This window comes from Hyla sarda, chromosome 4, assembly GCF_029499605.1.
Source record: "Hyla sarda isolate aHylSar1 chromosome 4, aHylSar1.hap1, whole genome shotgun sequence".
Lineage (NCBI taxonomy): Eukaryota > Metazoa > Chordata > Amphibia > Anura > Hylidae > Hyla > Hyla sarda.
The window spans coordinates 94,414,287-94,427,038 of NC_079192.1; the positions used below are offsets into that span (position 1 = coordinate 94,414,287).

The window sequence follows — 12,752 nt, forward strand, 5'->3', positions numbered from 1 at the left end:
ATGAAAGAAGCGCTCTGATTGGTTGCTATGGGCAACTCGGCAACGTTTCCTCTGGACAGGTTTTGATAAATCTCCCACATGGTGTCTATAAAGGGCAAAGTGCTCAGATTGCAAAGGAAAGAATGTCTCGTAGGGTATGTTCATAATCAGCGGAAAATGTACACCATGTACGCCATATGTTAGATACAGATTTTTGCATTGCAAGGGATGAAATCCACATAAAAATGAGTATCTTTTGGGGATGCTGTGCAGCTGATAACTCATGGCGTGACCTGCAAACGGGATCCCTTGCCAGATCTGTCTTCAGCTTCAATGAGATGGAGATATTTATAGAGTGTTAGAATCTAGTCTGGAAAATCTTGGGTGATATCACTTATAGAAGTCAGTCCACAAGTGTCTTAGATAAAAGGGAGAAGCACGACCACCATATCTACATATGGATTTATATAGAATGCTGGTAGGTACATTTCATTGCTAAATGAATATGATCGTACTTTTATCTATGTGGAAGGATAGAGATAACATGAAAAAGATGTCGTCATCATCCTCATTTGAACAGGATGATGTGTGATGGCTTCCAGGCTTGGTTTGCATTGAGACGTATGTTCACACACAACAGAAATCTGTACTATACAAGTCAATGGGGCTTTTTCTGCTGCATGTGCATGGAAACTGAAAAAAACTGCAGACAGGTGTTAGCTGGAAGTCTGGAAGGAAAATATAGAACACTGAAATGCATTTTTTCTGTTTTGAAATTTGGAGTGTTTTTTTATTTGTTATTTTTTTGTGTGTGAAAAATCACATAAGCAGTCAATATTAAAAAGAAGAAAAAAACTGAAAAACAACCGAAAATGTACATTCTAAAATGCACTTGTTTAGTTTGGAAAAATGCTACAAAAACTGCATGAAAGAAAAAAAAAATTTAAGCGCACAAATACCCACTACATACATTTTTGTAACCTTTTTTACATGCAAATAACACCACAGCAAAAGTATCTCACGTGAGGGAGGCCTTACCAACACAGTGACCAAATCAGCTGCGTCTGACTATACCCGTTTCCAGCATAAATCTAGCATTATTATTTTTATTTTTTTAAAGCCATCGGGACCCTGGGAAGGCGGGAAGGGGGCGTTAGTGCTGGGCTGTTTCCTGTCCTGAGTGACTAATCTCTCTATACACTGTTAGGGTGCGTTCCCACACTGCTTATACGCGGCGTATTTGACGCTGCGCAAAACTTACGGCAGCAGCGGGAAATATGCTGCGTATTCTTTGCTCATCATACACACACAGGGCTTTCCGGCGGCAGTCCTATGCGTGTAGTGAGTTTTGGGGGCAGGGCTGTGTGCCGGCGTGACTGTGACGCGCGGCTCCGCCTCCAAAACTCAATACACGCATAGGACTGCCGCCGGAAAGCCCTGTGTGTATAGTGAGCCAGGAATACGCAGCGTGTTTCCCGCTGCTGCCATAAATTTTGCGCAGCGTATACGCCCTGAGGGAACGCACCCTTAGGGTATGTTCACACTGAGGTATTGGAGAGGAATTTACTCAACTAATTCTGCACGTTTAGGCAATATTCAGGCTACGGAATATCTGCATGGAGAATCTCTGTGCGGACATTCTGTACACTGTGGGGCCCCGGCATAATCTGCCGGTGCTAGGACTGTGTGGGAATGCGCCGTCTCAGACAGCTATGCATTCCTTGCAGTTTCTGCACAAAGAATGAACGTGTTCATGCTTTGTGCAGACATGGGAATTAAAATTTCTAGGTTGGAAACATCTGGCACAGAGATTCCACCGTATGCACAGTGCAGCAGAATCTCGTTGAATTCAATGTGACTCTGCTGCAGCAGAATTTCCATGCAGACATTCTGCACGGAAATTCTGATGTGTGAACCTAGCCTTATTCCCTCCAAATCATCCAACATTGAAAGTTCCATTGACTTAAATGGACTTTCCACTGCCCTGTCCACACTGAAGAATTTCTGCTAGCAGGATTCTGATGCTAAATTCTGTTCCGCCTTAAGGTTTGGTTACACTGAGGAATTGGAGCGGAATTGAAGAGGACTCATTTCTGTCAGGAAGATCTTGTTTTTTGGCATTTCCTCCTTTTTGAGGAATTTGTGCGAAATACACATGTTCATTCTTCAGGTGGAACAAAATTCAGCATCAGAATCCTGCTAGCAGAAATTCCTCAGTGTGAAAAGGGCTGATAAAAGTCCATTAAGGGTGCGTTCAAATGCTTTTAGTTTTTGCGGGTTTTCCGCTGCATATTTGAAAGTGGGCATGCTCTTCTCGGCTGTCCGTAGCAGATTTTCCGCAGCGGAATTTACGCTGCGGAAAATCCACCGCAGTCCTTACTGACTTCAACGGGGCTTACGGCGGATTTTCCACAGTGTTAATTCCTCTGTGGGAAATCTGCTGCGGACAGCTGGGAAGAGCCCGCCCACTTTCAAATACGCAGCGGAAAACCTGCAAAAACAAAAGGCGTGTGAACGCACCCTATAGTCAATGAAACTTTCGTTGTTGGATGATTCGGAGTGGAATTTGAGTAAATTCCTCTACAGTTCCTCAGTGTGAACATACCCTAAAGATAGAACAGGCAGAATCAATGCCCAAAGGCCCATTGAAATCAACAGGATTTTTTTTTTTTTTTTTTTTTTTTTTTACCGACAAAATTAGTTTTGTACAGAAATACCATGCGGAAATTCAGCATGAATTCTGCTGAAGGGAGAAAATGCTTTTCTTGACCAAAGTTATTCCTTTGCAATTTCGCTTAGGGAAAAACATGTCACTCAGGGCTGTCGGAGGGCTTTTTAAGGCCCCTTTCACACTACAGGTATCATCCTGCTTTTCTACTGTTGTTATTTTATAATAATGGATGGGGGAAAAAACGGATGCAATAACTGGTAATAATGGATGATAACTGATGAACATCATCTGTTATTTGTAATTTTTTTTTCTTTAAAAAAAAACTGATGATGTTTATCTGTTACCAGTTACAGCCCTTTTTTATTTTTTTTAATCAGGTTTTTAACCCTTTATTTGTAAAGCTGAACTGTACTGCTCAGTACAAAAAAAAAACGAATGTTAAAAAACCTGACAATAACTGATGATGATGGATGTTTCTTTTGAACATTCGGTTCCCATAGACTTCAATGTAAAATTTTAAAGTCCGGTTTTTCACTATTTTTATTGCCGGACCAAAAATAAGTGCATGCGCCATCTTTTGTGCCGGCAAAAATAACTGACATTAGTAAAAAAAAAAACAGACATGCCTGATGCAAAAGAGTGTTCAAAAAATCCCATTGATATGAATGGGATTTTTTGACGGCCATTTTCAGGACTTTTTGCCGGGATTAATAACGGAGGTTTTTTTTACAGGATGATACCTGTAATGTGAAAGGGGCCTAAAACTGTTTTCCTGAAACCCCCCAGCATTGCTAAGTAAATCCTAATGTGTCAGTACCCCGTTACCTGTATCTGTTCCATGCTGCCTGTGGTTTGGGGAGTGTAGAACAGGTGACAGGGTTACCTTTTGGTGATTCCATAATGATCTTGCCTAGGGTGGTATTTGTATATGATGATTTGTTCTCATTTTTCCACTAGTGTCACAGATTTTGGAGAGAGATGTCGGTCTCGGACAACATAAACCTGATGATAACTGAGCTGTAAGGTCTTATATATGACAAGAGGGGTGTGTAGTTACAAGTTCAGGTCATGAAGAATGAATCTGACCTAACAAAAGGAAGGTGGCATGGGTCTATAGGTGAGGCCTGCTTTACAAACACTTGCATACATGTTCACAAAAAATGCCTGTTTAGAAAAACCTTCATATAAAACCCGTTAAGACTGCAGGGCTGTCCAGATGTCCAACTATTCTGTATAGGACGCTCAGTTTGAAAACCCATACTTTTATTCTGCTCACACTTTATATCTCTTGTCCGTGTAGCACAGTGCTTCCCAACCAGGGTGCCTCCAGTTGTTGCAAAACTACAACTCCCAGCATGCCTGGACAGCCGAAGGCTGTCCGGGCATGCTTTGAGTTGTAGCTTTGCAACAGCTGGAGGCACCCTGGTTGGGAAACACTGGACTGTAGCATATCAATAAAAGGAGTTTTTAGTTTTGTGGTTCTACATATGAGCTTCCTCATAGAATCCGGAGTATGTAGCATGTTTTTATTTTGCAGTGTTTTGTGGCATTTCTTTATTTGTATTTTTTTCTAGTGGCCTCTCTATAGACCAGGAAAAATGAATGTACAAGAGAACACTATATAGAAATAAGAAAAACATAAAATGCATATTACATTTTAGAAAACATTGGCATTTTAAACTGCATTTGAACTTGTCATACCCGGACTCTGCTGGAGGCCTGAACAGTAGAGATGAGCGAACTTACAGTAAATTCGATTCGTCACGAACTTCTCGGCTCGGCAGTTGATGACTTATCCTGCGTAAATGAGTTCAGCCTTCCGGTGCTCCCGTGGGCTGGAAAAGGTGGATACAGTCCTAAGAGACTGTTTCCTAGGAATGTATCCACCTTTTCCAGCACACCGGAGCACCGGAAGGCTGAACTCATTTACGCAGGATTAGTTATCAACTGCCGAGCCGAGAAGTTTGTGGCGAATCGAATTTACTGTAAGTTTGCTCATCTCTACTGAACAGTCACATGCACAACCTGTATTATTAATGCTGCTTGTATGACTTATAGTAGTATCTAACAGCTGGAGCTTGACTTGGATTCTTATCCCTTACACAGTAAATAGAGCAGTGGTCACACAGGCATGATATTGCTTAATTCGCACCTGAGATACAGGGATTGCTGTTAAAGGGGTAGTCAAGGGATTTTTTTTTTTTTATCAATTGGCTCCAGAAAGTTAAACAGATTTGTAAATAACTTCTATAAAAAAAAATATTAATCCTTTCAGTACTTATCAGCTTCTGAGGTTGAGTTGTTCATTTTCTGTCTAAGTGCTCTCTGATGACACCTGCGTCGGGAACTGTCCAGGGTAGAAGCAAATCCCCATAGCAAACCTCTTCTACTCTGTGCAGTTCCCGAGACAAGCAGAGATGTCATTCGAGAGCAGTTAGACAGAAAATGACTCAACTTCAGCAGTTGATAATTATTAAAAGGATTAAGATTTTTTAATAGAAGTAATTTACAAATCTGTTTAACTTTCTGGAGCCAGTTGATATAAAAAATATATTTTTTTTTCTTTTCCTGGAATACCCCTTTAATGTGATCGGTGGTGGTCCCAGCAGTCACACCTCCCCCAGCCATCATACACTCAACTACTCTGCTGTGCATAGGGGATAAATGTTGTTAGTGGGCCAAGCATTTAAAACCTAGACTTTGAACTAAGTATTATGAATTGCAATCGCAAAGTCTCATTGCATACTATGGAGACGAGTGTAATACTACCTGCTACAATGTACCATCCTGTCTACTTTACAGCTATTATTAGATTCTGTGTCACTTTACACATGGGCGCTATGTGCCACAAATACTGTTACTAGCAAAATGCATAGTATACGTATGTGCAAATGTATGTGTCAGATATATCATTGATGACCCATAATATTAAAGGGGGACTCCACTGGAAAACATTTTATTTTTATTTGTTTAAATCAACTTGTGCCAGGTTAAACAGATTCGTAAATTACTTCTATTTAAAAATCTTAATCCTTCCAGTACTTATCAGCTGTTGTATGCTCCACAGGAAGTTCTTTTCTTTTTGGATTTATTTTCTGTCTGACCAGAGTGCTCTCTGCTGACACCTCTGTCCATTTCAAGTACTGTCAACAGCAGGATAGGTTTGCTATGGGGATTTGCTTGTACTCTGGGCAGTTCCTTAAATGGACACAGGTGTCAGCATAGAGCGCTGTGGTCAGACAGAAAAGAAATTCAAAAAGAAAAGAACTTCCTGTGGAGCATACAGCAGCTGATAAGTACTGGAAGGATTAAGATTTTTTTTTTTAAATAGAAGTAATTCACAAATCTGTTTAACTTTCTGGTACCAGTTGATTAAAATAAATAAATTCCAGTGGAGTACCCCTTTAATGCCAGCATAGGTGGCTGTCCCGTGGTTGAGGAGTGACTCGGGCTGCCTGGCAGCATATATTGATGGGCCCACTGGAGTTACTTTATAATATAAATAAGGTCTATATTGTAATATAAGATATTTTTCTTTTAATTTGATTATTTTATGTATGAAAGTTTAATGTGCCTTCACTGTGCCTTTTAAAAATTGTGAGCAGCAACCCCTAAGTGACCATGTCAGCCAATGAGACCCTTACAGCTCCTTCTGTATAGTGAGGTACAGAGGAGGAGTGAGTACGCGTTAGTCCACCCCAGTGTGTACTCCTGAGCACAGCTAAGCGCAAGTGTGTGTTGTGTTTCCCAAGCTGAGGCCTACTTCAGTTTATCCCTGGTCATCCTACAAGTGTCGCTCATGGGAGAACTCAGGGCCCTGCTGAATCAGTTAGTGCCTTGGAAGGACCCTAGCTACCAGAACCTCAAATCTTACAATTCCGTCCGGTGAAAAGCACCACTAGTCTCGGAACAGCAACAAGGCTCGCAAGGGGTACGCTGCACTCTCACACTAAGGCCAGCTGTTTGTGTTTTACCAACTTTACAAGCTTGGTAAAAGCAGTTAACCGTAACCCTACGTGGCCCAGGAAGACTGCTTCATTCCTTTGGACCGTGGTTTGGTTAAACGGTGCCCTGGTGTCACGAAGTATTTAAGGTACGTCCTACTAATACCCAGTGGCTGCCACATTAAAACTGACTGGTGAAGATTGTCTTGTGATATTTGCCAGCCCCTGACATATGGGTCTGAGCCATGTTGACAGGGAACAAAGTGTATATATTGCTACTCAAAGTGGTCCAAGGAAGCACAGTCGGTGACTGGGTCATGGATGCCTAAGGCCCTTTGATTCTTGTGGGGAATGAAGACTAGCACACTTAGTCTGAGCCCTCAAGAGAAATACTGTACAACAAATTGCTGAAAAGTTAACAAATATCAGAAAAAGTCATTATCACAGCTTGCCGTGCATGGTCCTGTGCTGCCACACACCAGAGTGCCCAGTGTCTATGTATAAAGCTTCTGCAATGGGCACTGGAGCATTAGATCTGTAGCATGGTGCAATGAAAGATGGCGGCCTGGTCTGATTAAATCACCTTTACTTTTACATTGTGTGGGCATAAAGGTATGTTTGTGTTACTTACCTGAGAAATAAGTAGCACCAGGATGTTGTATGGGAACAAAGCCAAGCCGAGGGAAGCATTGCGAGGCTTTGGGCAATGATCTGTTGAGAGACCACGGGTCCAGGAATTTTAGTGGATTTTACAAATACAACCTACTTAACCAGTATCTCAGTCACCCACCTTAAATAGCAGTGGTATTGCCGAATAGCCGTTACCTCCAGCAGGGTAATTCCCTGGCCACACTTCAAAAATTGTTCAGGAATGGTCTGAGGAACATGACAAAAAGTTCTGGGTGTTGGTCTCCATCTATGAGATGTCCTGGAAAAAGAAGTCCGACCCCTGTCGGCCGCATATCACAACTTATAGGCTTACAGCATTTAAAGGATCTGTTGCTAATTGCTGTTCCAGATACCACAGGACATCTTCATAGGTGGAGTCCATGCATCTATGCAGTGTTTTCCAAATGGTGTGTCTCCAGCTGTTGCAAAACTTGGCTATCCGGGCATGCTGGAAGTTGCAGTTTTGCAACAGTTGGAAAACACTGCCTCAATGGGTCACAGCTGTTTTTTAAGGTTATGGCTTTTTAATGTGTGTATATAATATATTATGTGTGTATAGATGGATATATTGATATACTTGCATAGATGCATATGTAAGCAGGGCAGGTAGCAGCCTATAAATCAAGAGCTGCTTGGAAACTGCTACTATCAGCATGTGTTGGCATGAGCAAAAGATTTGGGCATCCACCCTAGACTTGTTTTATGCAAAAAAGAACAGCTTGTCAATATACAGAGCCTATAATATTTTCTTTAACAACTGATGCATTATTCATTTTAAACAACAACAAAGACGTGGTCTCAAATGGCTGGAGGTGCTCAACCAAATGCAGATATGCATTTATACTGGGGGAGCAGATCCTGTACTTGTGGTCTGTTGCTAGGGGCAATCGCATACAATGGGGGGGGGGGGGGGGGATGCCTGCAGCAGATAAAAAGTGCCACAATAGGATCCTACACCAGATGGAAGGTGTGGATGTGTAACAATTAGAATAATACAAGAATTTAGGTGCACTACTGGTAGATATAAACAATGACATATGGATATCCCTCAAAACTGATGGCAGACTATAAGCCCCACCCTTTGTTGTTTAAATCTTATATTTGGAGGTGTATAAACTCCACATTTAACCTCTTAAGGACGTAGGGCGTACCTGTACACCCTGCGCCCGGTCCTGGCATTTAAAGCGAGGTCACGCCGTGACGCCGCGTCATACCGGGTCGGTCCCAGCGGCTAATGATAGCCGGGACCCTGGGCTAATAGCGTGCGGGGCCGATCCTTGCGCTGCACGCTATTAACCCTTTAGACGCGGTGATCAAAGTTGATCGTCGTGTCTAAAATGAAAGTGAAAGCTTCCCGGCAGCTCAGTCGGGCTGTCCCGATCAGCTAGCAAGCGAGTGGAGGTCCCCTTACCTTGCTTCGTTGCGTCTGATCGGCGTTTGATTGCTCCAAGCCTGAGATACAGGCTTGAGCAATCGACCGCCTATAACACTGATCCATGCAAAGCTATGGCTTTGCAGGGATCAGTGTAAAAGATCAGTGTGTGCAGTGTTATAGTCCCCTATTACACTGCAAAAAAAAGTGAAAAAAAAAGTTAATAAAGGTCATTTAACCCCTTCTTTAATAAAAGTTTGAATCGCCCCCCCCCCCTTTACCATTAAAAAAAAAGTGTAAATAAACATATGCGTGCGGAAATGTCCGAATTATAAAAATATATTGTTAATTAAACCAATGGCGTAAGCGAAAAAATTCCAAAGTCCAAAATAGCGTATTTTTTGTCACTTTTTATATGGTGAAGAAATAAATAAAAAGCGATCAAAAAGTCCGATCAATACATAAATGCTACCGATAAAAACTTCAGATTACGGCGCAAAAAATGAGCCCTCATACCGGCCCGTATGCAGAAAAATAAAGTTATAGGGGTCAGAAGATGAGAATTTTTTACGTATAAATTTTCCTGCATGTAATTATGATTTTTTTCAGAAGTACAACAAAATCAAACCTATATAAGTAGGGTATCAATTTAATCGTATGGACCTACAGAATAAAGATAAGGTGTCATTTTTACTGAAAAATGTACTGCATAGAAACAGAAGACCACAAAATTTACAACATGGCATTTTTTTTCTTCAATTTTGCCGCACAATGAATTTTTTTCAGTTTCGCCGTGGATTTTTTGGTACAATGACTAAAGTCTCACTGCAAAGTAGAATTGGTGGCGCAAAAAATAAGCCATCATATGGAATTTTATGTGCAAAATAGAAAGCGTTATGATTTTTAGAAGGTAAGGAGGAAAAAATGAAAATGCAAAAATGGAAAAACCCTACATCCTTAAGGGGTAAATGCACCTTGATCACTATTTATAGGTAGCATTAAGGTCCACCTGTGAGGCCGGCAACATATTGGCCAACTTGGGTGGGGCTTATAGTCTGCCTCCCTCCTCCCATTGAATGTGGAGGTAACTGGGAGCAGCCACACTGGAGGTAACTCGGACCTAAGGGTATGTTCACACTGGTTAAGGTGTGAGCGGAATGCTCGCTTAAAAAATCGGCTCAAAAACGCAGGTTTTTTTTTTCCTGCGCGGAATGTGCGCACTGAATTCCGCGCGGTATTCTGCTCGGAAATGAAAGAGGATAGGACACACAGTTTATGCGGATTTTCCGCGCGAAAGACTGCCAAAATTTTTTACATTCACTTCATGTTCATTCTTCATGCGGAACGGAATTTTGTGACAGAATTCCGCTAGTGGAATTTCCTCAGTGTGAACTGAGGAAAGTTAACTACATACTATGGGCTATGGCACTGCTGAATGAATTGGAGAGGAATAAATGGGCAAAATTACTCGTGGAAATTCCTCTCTCAGTGTGAACATACCCTAATGCTGCTGTATTTGCCCACTGGCCCCTGGTTTTGCTTATCATGCACAGGTAGGTTAGTGTTAGGTCCCGTGCCACTTGAGAAACCTTGGCGTTGGTGTGCGGGCTCCGCTATGTCCTTCATATAAGGATATACTGGCGAATGTCTAAATTTTAACATCAGTTTTGAGGGATAGCCATATGTCATTGTTTACATCTACCACAGTAGTGCACCTATATTCCTGTATTATTGTATTACATTATTCATTTTAACAAATGTTTAAGCAATAGATCACCTTCCACTATTTAAAGTTTGAGTTATGCAGCCAAAGGCTGTCCAGGCATGCTGTGAGTTGTAGTTTTGCAACAGCTGCAGGCACCCTGGTTGCGAAACAGTGGTCTAATGTAACAGCTGCCAGAACCTTCTAGGTGTACCATCCAATGCCATCACATGTGGAAACTTGTGAACCAGAAACACATTGATTAGAGATGTGTTCATAAAGAAAGGGAAATTTGGTGGAGCCTTTAGAAAAAACAAACTTTGTATTTTTTGGAAAGAAGTTCAAGGAAAACAGCAAGAAAGCGGAATGATTCCAGGATCACACATGTGGGAGAGGCCAGTATGGGACACATTAAAAGATTAGATACAGAATGCAGTGGAAAAAATAGAGGGGGATTGGTATGTAAAGCAAATAAGTATGTTAGAGCTAAAGGTTAATACAAGATTGGAAGATTATTTATAATGTTTACTCATCTATCTTGGCTATTGATCTTATAAAAGTATATTGTATTTTCTGCAGAAAACGTAAAGTACTTTTTTGTGCAGTTAAAATAATTGAAATATGCTGTTAATGAAACTGCATGGCCAATAACGTAGAAAGGTAAATAATAAAAATATATTTATTTTATTTTTGATCACTTTCTTATCAGAAAAAAATAATAAAAAGTGATCAAAAGTCCTTATCTAAAAAGAGGACAATTTTTAAGCATACTTATTCTGTCAATTTACATACGTATTGCTTTATTTTACAACTTTTTAAACTTTTTGTAACAGAATATTACAATCCTATAGGGTATGTTCACACTACGGAATTCCACAATCGGAATTACACGTTGTTGTGACGGACTGTCTCTGCCAAAAGTGTCTTCTCCTTCCGGATGACAAGCCCCAGCATATCCCAGGCAATATCCCCAGGCAGAACTAGAGATTATTGCATCCTTGTACCCAAAGAACCAGGCAACACCAGTCTTCAGGTATAAAATCAGAACTCTTTTATTGAGGAACAAGTGTCTTCTTTTATAGGAAGGACATCACAGGGGGAAGGGTCAGTAAAGACAATAGAAGTGAGTCTGTGAGATAATCCAATAAAGGTAATCCAGGTGACAGGTAGTCTGGGAGATAATCCAATAAAGGTAATTAGCTCTCCCTATACAGTGCCTTGAGTGCCAAAGGTGTATTGTGCACAGAAAGTGTATGAAAACAGTAAATAAAAGTATTTTCACTCTGAGCTTTATGTCACTGGACAACATAAACTGAGGGGTACAAATAGTGATGTCCTAAAGTCCATCCAAGTAGATAGGGTGACTCTAGGATCCGTCACAGTTGTGAATATAGACATCAGTGTGAATGGGTTTCCGCGAAACCCGTTCACACTGAGCAATTCCAGTGGCGGACAATTCCGCCACTGAAATTGTTCAGCGCAATGAAAGAACATCTACTGCCAAAGTATTTCTGCGGCGGCCGCCAGAATCGAATCTCCGCTTGCGGAATTCTGCTAGCGGCGATTCAGTTCAAACTCCGAGTGTGAACATACCCATATAACAGAATAAAGATAACCTGTTATTTTAACCGCAAAGAGCTTTGCATAAAGACAACCCTTTTGTCATAGTTTTTGAGCTAAAATGAGTGATATCATTTACAAAGTACAATTGGCCCTGCATAAAACAAGCCCACACGGGTCTGTAGATGGAAAATTGGAAGAGGTATGGCTATTGGATGGCTAAGAGAGAAAAAAAACGAAAAATTGATGCATCCTTAAAGGGATTGTGTGGTAAAAGAAACAACCTGTGTATGGTGTCAAAATGTCAAGCGTATACACCTAACAGATGAATAGGGCACTTACCATAAAGGCTCAGTGCTGTCTTATCTAAGAATGACTTCCTGCTGCCTTAAAATCGAATGAGCGGTAATATGAGCTCCCCTCTTATCATCACTGGGCTCTCCCTGAGTGGACAGGAGGGAGCATGAATGGAAGCTGTGTGTTAACTTATGTCACAGCTATGAGCTGATAAGGAGAGATCTGTGCACTATGGAGAATAACATTATATTAGTAAGTGGCTTAATTATACTCTTCAACACCATACACAGGGTTTCATTGCTGGACAACCCCTCTGACAGGTTAAATAGTCTTTCCGCTAATAAAAACAGTATCTCTAGAATGTCACTTCCATTTATTTCACTTGTGACACAATAATGTCTGCACTATTCAGCCCCATCTAGTAGTGTACATAAAAGGACCTTCCAGCCATGGATAAAGATAGAGAGGACTAAACACAATATTTGTCAGTCTGTCTTTCAAATGCATAAGACATTTGTCTCCAACAGATAGCAACCAATCACAGCTCATCCTTCATTT

General features: G+C 41.1%; 1 protein-coding gene across 3 annotated transcripts in view; it reads left to right on the plus strand.

The window, feature by feature from the left end:
- UACA (uveal autoantigen with coiled-coil domains and ankyrin repeats) overlaps positions 1-12,752 on the plus strand; it is a 69,297-nt gene that overhangs the window by 18,187 nt on the left and 38,358 nt on the right. The window contains exons 1-3 of one of the 3 annotated variants that reach the window (XM_056571588.1): positions 111-457; positions 3,608-3,767; positions 11,189-11,370. The exons of the other annotated variants lie outside the window; for them this stretch is intronic. Coding sequence (XP_056427563.1) covers positions 11,275-11,370 — 96 coding nt within the window. The 5' untranslated portion in view covers positions 111-457; positions 3,608-3,767; positions 11,189-11,274. Of the gene's footprint in view, positions 1-110; positions 458-3,607; positions 3,768-11,188; positions 11,371-12,752 lie in introns of those variants that run through there. 3 annotated transcript variants of the gene reach the window in all.